Below are 13425 nucleotides of genomic sequence, written 5' to 3'. Positions count from 1 at the left end.
TAGCTCGGCTTTGCGCACATCGAAACGTAGGCACGTTTTTCTTTTCTTTCGATGCCCAATTTAACTAACTTGTGATATTTAATTGTAAAATTTGAAATGGATGGAATCTGAAATATGTGAAACAAGACTTGCACCACATTACAAGTGCTTCAATGTAGAAGACAAAGAGGAGCTACCTACATTGAAAGACACACTATTATATTTATCAAAAATTCCTCACTAAAAATATTTACCTTTTAACACTAAAGCAACTTTGACAAATTAATTTGGGGAGAAAATAGAGTTAGAGATTGTCTTTGTCCCCTACTATTAAAATAGAACGATATCTATTATTGAAATAGAATAACATTCCACACGTTTATAGAATTTGAATCCATGGCCTTGTAGTTATAGGGCCTCATCTACAATTGAGCTACGGCTCGCCGGCAGATCGTCTGTGTTCTTTGCTCATAGAATTAGGCTCATGCGTTTAGCCTCGCAATTTTTACTGGCTTTTTCTGTTCTAGAGGAATTGATACACTGGTAGAGGTGGTGTTAGCACAAAATAACATCAATAGACAGAATTTCCCAGCTCACTAACATTAGTTATCTGGTATCAATCCACAGAGCACAATTTTCCTGTACAGCAGCAAACAATTTGATGTTATACAGCAACATCAGATGCACAAATTCAGGTGGAAACGCCCATAAATTCTCCATCAACTAATCTAGATCACAGATGAACAAAAATGGCCTCAGGAAGAAAGAAGATAATAGGAACTGTACACAATATTTCTCGAGTTCAAAAACTTCTGCCACGCTATACGTGTCGTCTTGAATTGCAGTTTTGCTGGAGAAACCGGAAAGACTTACAGTTGCTTTCATCTTGGTTTCTTTTGCATGCTATTGAGCAAGAAGTAAGCATTCAAGCTCAATCTCCAACACTCCTCGTTCAACATTCTGCAACTTAATAGCGACTTCCTGTTTCACCCTACCATCTTCTAACGTGATAATACTACCCTTCACAAGCATGTTATCTTCGCTTGCTTGATGGCTTTCATGCTGCATTGGCTCACTATTCGAGGAGCTCTCCAAACCTTTTGCGGCAGAAAGCAGTGGTTGAATATCAATCTCTGCATCCCCCATAAAATCGTCCGTTGAGAAAGTATCCTTGTCATATACTAGCTGCCAAGATTAAGAAAAGTTCTACCCATGAAGTTTTATGTAAACATCGATAAATGGCATTATGATAGCAGCCATTAATCAGTATGCCACCAATTGTTTCAAGTGTTGCTAGATTCATTCTACTTTATTAGAGTTGCATACTGAGAATATTTTCATTGATCTTTATGCATGAAAAAGCATACCAACTTCAGGGGAGGAACACTATCTGGGATTGACAACATTAGCTTTTCGTTCCAAACTGGGTTGAGGTTGTTCTTTATCACCCGTGTCTTCGTTGACTGCAACAGGAAATATATGCTTCTTGTTAAAAGAAGAACGAAAGCTTAGATCACTTTTCTGAATTGAACATGGAGTTGATAAGAGGATTAGAGGAGAAGAGATTTACTTGATTTCCAAGTGAGAGGATGACATATGGGTCGCTAGACACCATATCTCGGACAGCTAGGTTGGTGCCTCTCAAAATGTTCACGGTAATTAATCCTACAAATTCGACCATACCTGCCTATACAAAGTAATTGGAAATTGACAACTTTAGCATAAAGATGAATGAGATATTGAAAACCACATTTTTGTAATAGCATAATAATTGAAAAAGATTTCAATTTCTTAAAACAAGCGCGTGTGTGATGATTCTCTAAGAATGCTCTTCCTTTTCTTGTCAATGAAAGAATCTAGAGAGAAAAAGAAAGAAATAAACGTTCTTGGTCGTTGTGTAATTTGCAACTGCGAATTAGAACTGCACTTTTTTCCATATATAAGCTCATTTCTTGCTATAACCATTACCATTGAGTGAGACTTCTTTGTTGACTTGTGTTCAGGTCTTCTCCAGCTGTAGCGAAATGCGTGCCCCAAACCATGGATGCGGCCACCTGGAAAGTATTTCTCATTGTGTTTCCTCTCAAGTGCAGATTCAGAATAAGAGCTTGAAGAACTGCAGTCGGAGGATGATGGTAATGGAAAGGGGCAAGCCAAGTGTAAAGTGCTGTTCATAAACTGATGCTGCTCATACTTTTTCCTGAGCACTCAAAAAAGTTATCTAATTCAGAAAAATAAATGCTAATCGTGGAAAGATCTCAGAGAATATGTTGTGATTTTAGTACCTTATGAAATCAGCACGCTCCTCTGCAGATGCATCTGGTTTTGGTTTAGTATAGTTCTCTGGAAGGTGAGATTCATATTTCAAGTTTACTGCATTATTTCCTCCCATTTCAATCAAAGCATCAACTTGCTCATTGGTCCATTCATCAAGGTTGACAGATACAACCTGCAATGTGGACATGGGAGAGATGATAAGTTTTCAGATAATATGAGCATGCATTCGTGCTGGCAGAGGAACTTGTGTTAACCGGATGCAATCAAGAAGGCTCAGAAAACAATATCATTAACGACCATGATCCAACATCACACATTTGTCCCATTCGTCATGAAAGATTAGAAATATCTGATTCAAAAAGTTAAGAAAAAAGTAACTATGTTAACAGTATCTCTAAAAAGAGTTTGCCGTTCTTTATAATACATTTGATAGAAAATGTTAAGAGATCACCAATTCCTATGATGTAATAAATGTTTGCGGAGGCTAAATTTAAAATGGACAAGAACATCCATTGTGTATATTATGCATTTCGCTAAACCTGAGGACTACATAGGATGGAAAAAATTAAATTAGGGTGCTTGAAGCTATAAAAATACAAGAAGACGACATTGTGGAACCTTTTATTTGGCAACACTTGTATCAACTCAACTCAACTCAACAACATTTTATAAATCTTGAGGGTCAAATTGATGGGTGATGAGTTCTGACCTTTGATATATGCACTCCAAGGCTTCTATGTATGCCAGAGCACTTTATGCAAATGAATGCTCCAATGTTTAAAGATCTGGTGACCACAGATTGAAATATAAGTTACAGAATCTCATTATAGAAAAGTATAACCGAAAAGCAGAAGGATCTCATTATAGGAAAATGTATAGGGGAAAGTAGCAAGAATGAGATAAGTGATAACTACATGACCTCACCAAAATAACTCGTAGAAGTTAAAGAAATCAGTTCTTTCATCTAAATTCATTGCTGGCAGAAATGAATAGGATTTCAATATCCAGAAAAACTAGATAGAACTATAAAATACAGATTGACGTTGAGTGTGCCATTATGGTCATACATTAGATTGAGACATCATATTTGGAAGACACAATAACCCCAAGGTTCCTCTCTCCGTGATTAGGTGCTCTCTCAGGGTAAGACTGCAAGCTCAGGGAAAAGCCAACAATACCTCATGCAAGGGCATACCTTCCCCCAGATATATGATGCTAAGATTGTGATGAGCATCTTGCATACAGATAGGCACAAGAGACTTGAGTGGTTCAGGGCAAATTTGTGAGGCTTCGACTCAAACAAAGAATACCTCATTTAGGACTTCTATTTGTGATGCATAAAGATAGGCCACATCAATTGGCGCCATCTCTAAGAACGATGCTTTCTCTCCTTGCTGAGGTTCTAGTTTGGGTCTTATAATATTGTATGTGTCACTATTATCCCATATTGGATGGAGATGAGGTAATTTGGGTGATATGTAAACCCCAAGGATCCTCTTACCTAAGAAAGTTCTTTCTAAAGACAAAACCATGAGGGCTGACCAAAGAGAATGATTCTCTGTCAAAACAGGAAAGTCGAGACGATATCACAGGTGAATCATAAAACTGAAAAGATCCCATCTGTAAATTTTCAGAGGATCTTAATACTATTGGAAATGGAGATACGACTTCATGGAACTTTCTACTCATATAACTTCAGCTAAATACTTCAGACTCTCCAGCACATTACGAAATATATAGGAACCGAATAAAATTGGTAAATAAGGGACTTACACCCATTTTGGATCTGGGGACCCACAATCGGCACAGAATCCGTTGCCAGCTTCAGATAACAGACTCTCCAGCCTCATTTCGGGACCTGACCCACAATAAGGGTAAGTAAAATCAGAATCTAGAAGTGGCATGCTGCCATTTTAACTTCTCAAGATTATCTTTTGGGAATAGAAGAAATTTGCACAAAAACAAACTTAAGCTCTTACATATAAATGGAGAGGAAAAAAGGGGTGCATTATTTATCACAAAATACTAGAATCAAATGGAAATTTAATACGCCAGTTTAGATTTCAAATGACAACGGCAGTAGTCATCAAGCACACATATATAGCTTTCTGTTCGGAGTGCATATAAAATGTCATCTCAGAGCCTTTATCTTTGTTATAATTTAAATGCTTTAGAGTATAACAAAGGCAAGTATGGTTCTGATTAGATATCATCCAATATTTCATTTCCTGACCTATAGTAAGAAGCATCTGGGACCACATATGCATTGGGAGAGGAAGAAGAAAGGACACTATTATGTGTTTCTTCGGGTGTAACTGTATCTCTCTCTTTCTACCAGTTCCACGTTGCATGTATACGATCATTACAATTTTCTCAAAGTGGACGTATTTACAGTTTATGTTGACCTTTGATGCATGCCAAGAGAAAACACACAACAAATAATGAAGAAACAACTATATTTCATCTGCTGTACAGAAATCAGTAAGGCAGGAAACAAGAAACTAGAAATTCACTTACTGCAAAAAAGATTTTGCCAGTTCCTGGGGCTGTCATCACAGTCTGAGGAGGTTTCCATATCTAGGAGTTCATAGAGACGAGAACGAGAACCAGACCCTGATTAAGTTGATGCACATGTATTCTGGTAATTAGGAAACTCATGTCGCCAATATATGGCATATAGTTCTATAAAGTATCTCCAAGAAACCGACGCAAGAATCAACCAAGCAAGAAAAGTGACTTCTGAATTCAGATGCAACTGAGAGATAAAAACATGTAATATTCAACAAGACCAACACTTCAAAACAGTTCCACTTAAGGAGTTAACATATTAGATAAAACAGACAATTTCACACAAAAGTTGATTAACATCTACGATTAGAAATGCAACAAGAGAAAAGGTTAGTTCAATAACTCCTGATGGAAGCCATTTACAGTTTCCATCATTCCCTTCCCTGAGATAACCAAATAACAATCTACTTCAAAGTTTTAGTCTAATAATCATGAAAGAAAATCATTCCACCAGAAAAGCACCAAAATAAACAATCAATTCAAGCACTGAAGAAATTCATTGTTAGCATTCATCACATCCCACATCTTCATCCCTATCACACTAAGCTTACCCATTCATGCATCCCTCATTAAAGACCAATTAAAGAAATCCAGAGAGCATAAGTTACTTTCACCACAGAAAAAAGAAAAACTACCTCGAGAATGCCCTGATTCCCCTTCCCTATTGCCTTGTTCAATAGACATTTCAGCACCAGAAATTCAGACCCAAATCAGGAAGCAACACTATGATCAAACAATTTTGTTGCTCCTTCTCTGCATTAATCCAAAAGAGCAACTTTATAAATCGACAGAAATTCAATCTTAGCAACATTCACCTCAAAATCGCCAAGAAACATTACACTAGAATGAAAAAAGGGAACGGAAAACGAAAATCTTACAATGATCAGAAGAAGATGGGCTGTTAATGAAGATTGGTGATGACATAAATTCCAGATTAAATCATTGGAAACTTGCACGCACGTCCACCATAAGTGTTTGCATGGATTAATTACATACACGAACGACAACTTGCTGAAAACCAATGAATTCAGGCAGATGAACAATATAGGTGACGAATTTGCAAATAAAAGAAGAAATATATGAGCCGATTGATCTTTGAAAATCGGGTTTTCGGTATTGTAAAAGGAAATTTGTAATTGTATATTTGTATTGTATTGGACGACAAAACAAAAAGCGAAGTGGTGGTGGATAATCCATGAAAAATCACAAGTGGGTCGCGAAAAGATCTTTTTTGGTGGTTGCCCGGTCTCTGACAAGTGAATACACTTGAGTCTTTCAAGCGAACGCGCACTTTAAGCGCGTGTTACTTATGCCCATTTTCAAGGTTATTTGCATACACCCCCCTTGATGTTTTAGTTTTTTATATCCACCTCCATTCAAATTCTAATATTTACAAATTACATCCGCTCTTACATTTTTTAATTAAAGATTCTATTAAAATGTACTTAAAGACTAAAACACCCATAACCTCAAAAAGTAGTAATTACTATATAGTATATACATTTTTGTTTATTTATTAATTAAAATAATAATAGAATCTTCGATCAATAAATATAAAAGAAAAGTTTGTTTTCAATCTCGATAGGTCAAAATCGACGTGTATCAAGAATCATAATTCAAGAGAGATGGATGCAAATAACCTGTAAATTGCATTGCTTTGACGAAAACAACATATTTATTACTATAATCATGGATGACTTGGATAAGAAGAAAATAATATTCTTGATTAAGTTTTGCCACTACAACAAAAATTTCAATTCAAACCAAATTCATATAACAATATTTATTATGAAATTAACATATATAATTTATAAAGAGAATAAATATTGATTGATATATGTAAGTTGATTATAATAAAATATAATTATGATGAACTAATGGATATTGATTACCTTATTTGTACTTATGCCAAAACAAGAATATCAATTATCAAACCACTTTGATTGATATATCTGTTGAGATCAATATGATTATAAGCAAGTTGGACTACATATGACAGCAATATGATTAATCGACATACGTATTTTGTCCGATTAAAGACGTGCTAATAATTTGGGATTAGCAAAACATATCTGCGGCAGTACGATCTCGTAAACATCAGTATAGTATTTAAATTTTTTTTTTGTGTTTTTATATAGATAAAAAGATTATCAAATTATCTTCATTTTCCTTGGAAACATCCAATAGTTTGGAGCTTAATATTTTATTATAAATATATTTGATTCAAAATTTATTGAGAGTGTATGTATACATTGGGGAAAAAAAAGTGATAGTGTTTGCGTAAATTGGACATGATGATAAAAAATTTAGCATAATTATAAAAAACTCTTATTATTTGGGAAACTGTTAGCATCCCTTAATATTTGATGAAGACTAGGAATTATCAAGATGCATTTGCTTCACTTATTTTCAAACTACCTGTTTGGCAAATATTTTGAGAATACATATAACGTGATTGATGGTAAAACATATTCCATCTCAACTTATAAAATTTGTATATTTCTATTCTGTAGAACGTGTTTCCATTTACAATGTTGTTCTTAAAATACATCCTTAGACCTGCTCCACTATTTTCAAAAACCATATGCCACATTAATTTTAATAATATATCTAATTTCTTCCACAACACCCTTTACATGTGATGTTAATTACATTTTAATTTTACGCTCAAATAATATTTAAAAGAAAGTACTTTACCACCTTTTTTATCCCTAGAATTTAAAAAAGTCAATCAGTCTAATTATAATTTAAAAGATGTGTCAGCTAAAATGTGATAGAAAATACTTCACTGAATATTAATGAGTTATTTTACAGTGGCCACATTTTCATTTTCATGTTTCTGAAAACAGTCTACTTCCTTCAAGAATCTAAAAATATGAGATCATAACAGAAAGTAAACACCAAATGAAGACTTATTCACCTTTGGTGTGGAATACGGGTGTATGAAGTGGTTGATAGTCATAGTAGGGTCATTTGTCGAAGTTTCCTGCAAAGAACAACCCACCACATCTAAACTATTTTGTTTAAATTAGGGCTCCAAATTCCGCTTTGATAGGCTAATTTGGTGCAGCAGAACTGAGACCCATGTTTTTAGGATAGAGATGCTAGAAGATTCAGGATATATATATGGACTAAGCTGAAGCAGGAAAAGACTAGCAAATGGACCTACATCTACATGAGATTTAAGCTGTATGGCCAATCCAATTTTGTCTGAGTAAAAGTGGAACCCTTACAAGCTCACATCCACATTTTTCCTTTTTTGCTTTCTTTGGATCTCAAATTCAAACAAATTTATTCAACTTCAACTACCCAGAGCCCAAATTTACTTGTGCTTAAAATTCCACTTCATATTTACCCCAATCTCTCTTGCTTCAGGCTTCACGGAACACGGGCTGCTTTTGTTTATGATATCAGTCGCATGCCAACAACCTGGGCAATAATTTATCACCTCTCACATCTTTTGCAGCTGTTATGGGGTCACAGAAATTATTGTGCCGCACACTGACCAGCTTCTCAGTTCAAATTATTTATTTGCGGCCTAGCCTACAGAAAACTTATGGAAGATGATCTTTTGTTGTGGTATCACTCCCAAAATCAAGCTCGAACCTTTGGATAAAAGCCAATAAACCTTGTCTTGCATAGACACCTTAAAAAACATTAGGTAAGGATATCTACAAGCCATGCGATCTCACATAATTCCACGAGGAAATAACACATCACAGCCACCAGAAGAAAGAAACTACCTTAGAATCAAGCCTTTATCAATTTCATGGAGTTTAGTCGGAATAAGCCGAGCATGAATGGCAGGCAGCTCAAGTTCATCATTTCAAATATGCCTTCATGCAGTTGAGCCGGATGAGCTCGCTGTCCTTGCAACTCCTGGCTGCTACATGCTTTCTGTATGTCCAGTTATGCTGCCAGAATGTCTTCTCAAAAGCCATTGCACACTTGAAGCTCATTTTATCTGCATCATCAGAGAGTTCAAGACCATCTACATATGCATTTAAAACTAACAAATACTGACCGCAATTTGTCAAACACCATCAGGACTATCAGTTAGAAATCTTATATCAGAAAATCACTCTATCATTCTACTGACCATGTAATCTGTTTCAATTGGTAAATCAATTGCATATTAAACAAAAATGATCAAGCACAACAAATTTCCATGTACAAACAGCAGATAGCCCCAATGTTTGAAATGATAAGTGAAGCCACTTCAAGGCTTCTCTCAGGCAATGAAGTCGACCTATCATGAAATGCTACTCTTAGCACTTGGCTGAGAGGTCTTACAAAGACAAACGTAGAAGCAAACCAGAATTATTACTTGCAACTGGCCAAGTATGCATCCCATCCTTGGAGCCGATATTCCCTAGCTGCCTCTGCAGGGTTTGCTGCCTTTATGATTCCACGGCCAACAATAATGACATCACTGCCTCTTTCTGAAATGACCTGAAACAATGTATTTTTTTTTTTCTGAGCTAGGATTAACCAATAACAAGGGAACAGGAGCACAAGGTAATAAATTAACTTTCTAAATGAGTAGCCAATTCTATTCAAAGAGAACCTACAATTAGTTGAGAATACTTTCACTCAAAAGATTGGTGTCAATCAAAGGTATGAGATGCAAATGATGTCCAACAGGGAAATTTCACACTTGCAGTTTTTTTATATACAAGTCGGCAAGTGCTGAAATAATTGATGCATGGCCTTTTCATGACCCAAATTCGCACATCTGTGTACTGCTCTTTTATGAGGTAGTGACGAGAGAAAGGTAATATGTCAAGCTGTATATGTTACTTACAGAATATGGAGTGTTATATTGTTGGCCCAGAGCATCTCCACCTTTTACCATTTGGACACCAGGAGTTGCATGAATGAGGGACGGATTTCCTGGTCCACCAGGCCATGAAGCTGGATTGACAGATATGAAGCCAATAACAAAATCTGGATGATCTTCAGCAATTTTCACAGCTGCAGCTGTGTAGTCGCCCTTGGCAAGGGTACCAGAGGAACTCATTTCAGCAAGCAGCAACAGACCTCTGCCCCGTGACAAACCCTACAGCAGTCATGAGAAATGGAATAACTTAATTAATTATCTCATGGCCCAAACTGAAGCAAAAGCATTGCGAATCCACACCTTCAACTTTAGGCCATCTACAATTCCAGGGCCAGAAATGATATGAGCATTTACTATATCCGCCCACTCCAATATATGGAAGATACCTCTGTAAAACACAAATGAGAAATCTGAAGCAAAGCAACAGAGGAATCTCGAAGAATGCAAAACAAGAAACATGTCTCACCCTTCATACTGCATGGTGACGGTGTTGCCTATGTCAGCGAACTTACGATCTTCAAATATTAAGAAATTATGTTTATCTGCAATCTTCAGAAGGTTAAGCACGATTAGTTGTTGCCCAGATTTACTTTTCATTGACAAACTTTATCCAGTTGGAAAAAGACAACTCATCACCAAAAGGTAGAAGTAGCTTTTGGGCATGGCATGAGCATAAAGGAAACAACCCTAACAAATTATCAATATTAAAAAATAATTGAAAAGTGAAGAATATGTAATCTTTATCCTATTAAGACCATTATAACAACATGGGATGTTTACTTCATCCGCAACAGGTTTGGACTAGCTGGTGGAGTTTGGGTGACGGAAACTTTTTCAGACTTTTAAGTGCACTTATAATGGCATGCATAGTGTAATATAGCTCTAAGATGTCATAATACCATAGATTCTTCTTTTCTTTTATCTATTTCTGGCAGGTAAACCTTTATGGCCACTGAAGGTGTGAAACAGTCTAAGTCCATGTGAAATATGACAATGAGCAATATGTTCGAAAATGGTTCATCATCTTATGACACTGAAAAATAAATATCCACCTTCCAAGCTGATTATTTTCCTATAGAATTGTTGCTTTATTTTATTACTCCAATGGTGGCAATGACTTTTAACGAACAGGAATATACCGATCGAAGTTTAGATCCAAAATCAGGTGTGAAATCAGGGAATATATCCACATGGGTTTTTAACATGCAGATCTCAGGTCCAACCTGCAAGAAATATCCAATCAAAATGTCAGCAAGATCAATGGCAGGAACAGAGAACTAGATGGACCGATGGCAGACCATCTGAACTTAATGATTGCTCAAAAATCACTCCTGATCTTTTATAAGACAGTGTTACAAGAATGGTTTGCTCCATATGTTGGGTTCTAGCTCCTATACAACTTAAAATTCATCGTCAGTAGATGTATTTATAACTTCATTTACATTGATGACATAAAATCTTTCTATTTTTTACCTAGAAGTTTCCAGAATATAGAAATTTTGTTCACAGACTTTTGTTTATACGTGCAATCAGTAACTAGACATACATAGGCAAAATTTTACAGGATTGCACAACAGAAGGGATGGATGTAAAACTTCTATTTTCATAAGGAATCAATTCCTGGACGTCTTATGAAACAGGGACCATCACGTGCCAGAATGTACTGATCAGAGTAGTTGAAACAGACAACATACACACACAAGTTCATGCATAATAGATGAATCATAAATAAATAAACAATAAATACAAGGATTGGCATTCACAGTTCTCCTCACCTTGTCTGCAATGTCAAGCAAATCCGCCGCAGTTGCAACATCAGCAGCCAAGCACAAGTTAGATTTTTTCTGCTCCATAATCTCAAACAACTTCCATCCTGTTGGATTCTTTGCCATCTTTGCCCTCTCTCGAAATGGAAGTCTAACTCTGACCTTTTTCTCACCCGGCGCTGCCAATGGTGCTGACACCTTTTGATTGTCCTCCAAGAACTTAATGACCATCCTCTCTGTCTCCTCTGAAACTCTTCCTTTCTCCTTCAATATCCTCACCATTTCACTCAGCTTCACCATTGAGTGCAGTGTGATCCCATTTTCTGCCAAATTTTCTCTCCCTCCTTGTTCCCTTTCCAAATTATTAGCAAGCAAACGGGAACTTTTAATATAACATGATACTTGAGCATGCAGAAAAGAACGAACAGTAATGCCTGTGGAAATATGTTAGTGACCAAAAGAAAGAGGACCAGGCTGATGACGCATTGAATAGAGGTGGACATTCATACATGCATAAACAAAATCATGCTCACAAATGTTGTAGTAATCCGCAAATTCATGTCAATAATACAGGTCACTGCAACAGACCATTCTGTTATAAACAAGAATTATTCCCATTATAAAATCAACGTGAAACTTCCTGCTACACTTGGACAGTGCCCAGCTCAATGTGTGAACTGTTGGACAGATGCGTGATAACGATCATCAGGAAAGTGAAATGCTTAATGCAATGACTCAAAACACCAGCCTGGGAGTTAAATGCACAAGTGGGTAGAATTTCCTAAAGGCGGTGTTAACCATAGTAGGCAAGAAACTACAAGATAATAATACAAGCACGCAACACGGCACCTGCACTCCATTCTGTAAACTATGCACATGCATAAACAAAAAGGTTAACAGCAAACAATGAGGCTCTATGCCCCTATAAAACTAGCACGAAACTTAACACGGACAATGAAACATTAGCGGCATTTTATGAGACCTCTTTCACCAAAATCAAAGCAAAAGAACTTAAACAATCCATTAATCACATATATTCACCTGTCAATCATAACGACAGCGTCCGTGACTTTGAGGCCGGCGGCACGGAGAGGCGCCGCCGTCTCGAGCACGGATGTGCCGCTAGTAACGAGGTCCTCAACAATAAGGCATACTTGATTTTGTTGAAACGCCCCCTCAATAGCCTTAGAGGTGCCGTAGTCCTTGACCTCCTTTCGGCGCATGAGCATTGGAATATTAGAAGATACAGAAATGCAGGTGGCAATGGGGAGGGCGGTGTAGGGGACGCCGCAGACGACGTCGTAGCGGGCAGAGGAAGGGACGGTGGCGACGAGAGTATGGGATATTTGACGGAGTAGGGAAGGGAAGGAGACGATGAGGCGCAGGTCGATATAGATTGGAGAGGATATGCCGGATTTGAGCTTGAAGTTGCCGAATTTCACGGCGGCGATGTCGTGGAGTTGCAGGATTAACGACTCCATTGTTGGTGGAGGATGACATTGGAAGTGTAGTGTAGGTGAAAGTGAGGAGGGTTTTGTTCAGTGTGATTCATCATCACTAATGGTGAGATGGGACTTGTTTGTTTGCTTGTCTTTTCGCCGTTTCGGGCATTTTGTTTGAATGCAGGGCACTAATTCATGTAATGAGTTTAATGCATATTGGGATTTTTTCTTTTAAATACAACTAGGATTTTAAATGAATTCATATATTACTATATTATTAAACAGTAATATATCAATATTTTTTAATTAATTAACAAATTCAAGGCATATGGGGAGTTAATATATAGGTGATGTAGGTCGCTCAAAATTAAGATTTTCGGATCGGGGTCGCAAAGTCGGATCGCCGGGTCGTGATCGCTAAATCCTTCTTTTTAAGTTACCTGGAGTGGATCCTGAGAACACAGCAAACGTCAGACTAGCCGAGAAGCCTTCGGCAATGGCCCTCCAATGCTTAAGTTAGAAAGGTAGGGTCGAAAATGAGATCGAATTAGAG

At 37.0% G+C, this 13425-nt stretch overlaps 2 protein-coding genes across 7 annotated transcripts; both read right to left on the bottom strand.

The window, feature by feature from the left end:
- On the bottom strand, positions 244 to 6007 carry LOC105169704 (probable ADP-ribosylation factor GTPase-activating protein AGD11). 3 transcript variants are annotated; one of them, XM_020692718.1, is made up of 10 exons: positions 5703 to 6007; positions 5460 to 5577; positions 4774 to 4869; positions 4030 to 4114; positions 2966 to 3041; positions 2265 to 2428; positions 1948 to 2179; positions 1550 to 1666; positions 1347 to 1442; positions 244 to 1112 (listed from the first exon to the last, which is right to left on the bottom strand). In XM_020692718.1, exons 2-10 carry the CDS (start codon positions 5506 to 5508, stop codon positions 1002 to 1004), a joined length of 1026 nt encoding a protein of 341 aa, XP_020548377.1. In that variant the 5' UTR covers positions 5509 to 5577; positions 5703 to 6007; the 3' UTR covers positions 244 to 1001. The 3 variants fall into 3 exon arrangements, with proteins under 3 accessions (XP_020548377.1, XP_020548354.1, XP_011088498.1); XM_020692695.1 differs by having other exon boundaries at positions 244 to 1164; positions 4774 to 4833; positions 5703 to 6004; XM_011090196.2 differs by having other exon boundaries at positions 244 to 1164; positions 5703 to 6003.
- LOC105169715 (uridine 5'-monophosphate synthase) lies at positions 7631 to 13051 on the bottom strand. Of its 4 annotated transcripts, none has more exons than XR_002287063.1 (9): positions 12472 to 13051; positions 11440 to 11782; positions 10804 to 10887; positions 10131 to 10213; positions 9965 to 10052; positions 9629 to 9883; positions 9152 to 9276; positions 8568 to 8788; positions 7631 to 7810 (listed from the first exon to the last, which is right to left on the bottom strand). XR_002287063.1 is itself a non-coding variant. In XM_011090223.2 (8 exons), the coding sequence occupies exons 1-7, from the start codon at positions 12909 to 12911 to the stop codon at positions 9148 to 9150; spliced, it is 1422 nt and encodes a 473-aa protein (XP_011088525.1). In that variant the 5' UTR covers positions 12912 to 13051; the 3' UTR covers positions 8444 to 8788; positions 9118 to 9147. The 4 variants fall into 4 exon arrangements, 2 of the variants coding, with proteins under 2 accessions (XP_011088525.1, XP_011088510.1); XR_848452.2 differs by lacking the exon at positions 7631 to 7810 and adding an exon at positions 7842 to 8470; XM_011090223.2 differs by lacking the exon at positions 7631 to 7810 and having other exon boundaries at positions 8444 to 8788; positions 9118 to 9276.

This window comes from Sesamum indicum, linkage group LG1 (assembly GCF_000512975.1).
Source record: "Sesamum indicum cultivar Zhongzhi No. 13 linkage group LG1, S_indicum_v1.0, whole genome shotgun sequence".
Lineage (NCBI taxonomy): Eukaryota > Viridiplantae > Streptophyta > Magnoliopsida > Lamiales > Pedaliaceae > Sesamum > Sesamum indicum.
This window is presented reverse-complemented; position numbering and strand designations above follow the sequence as displayed.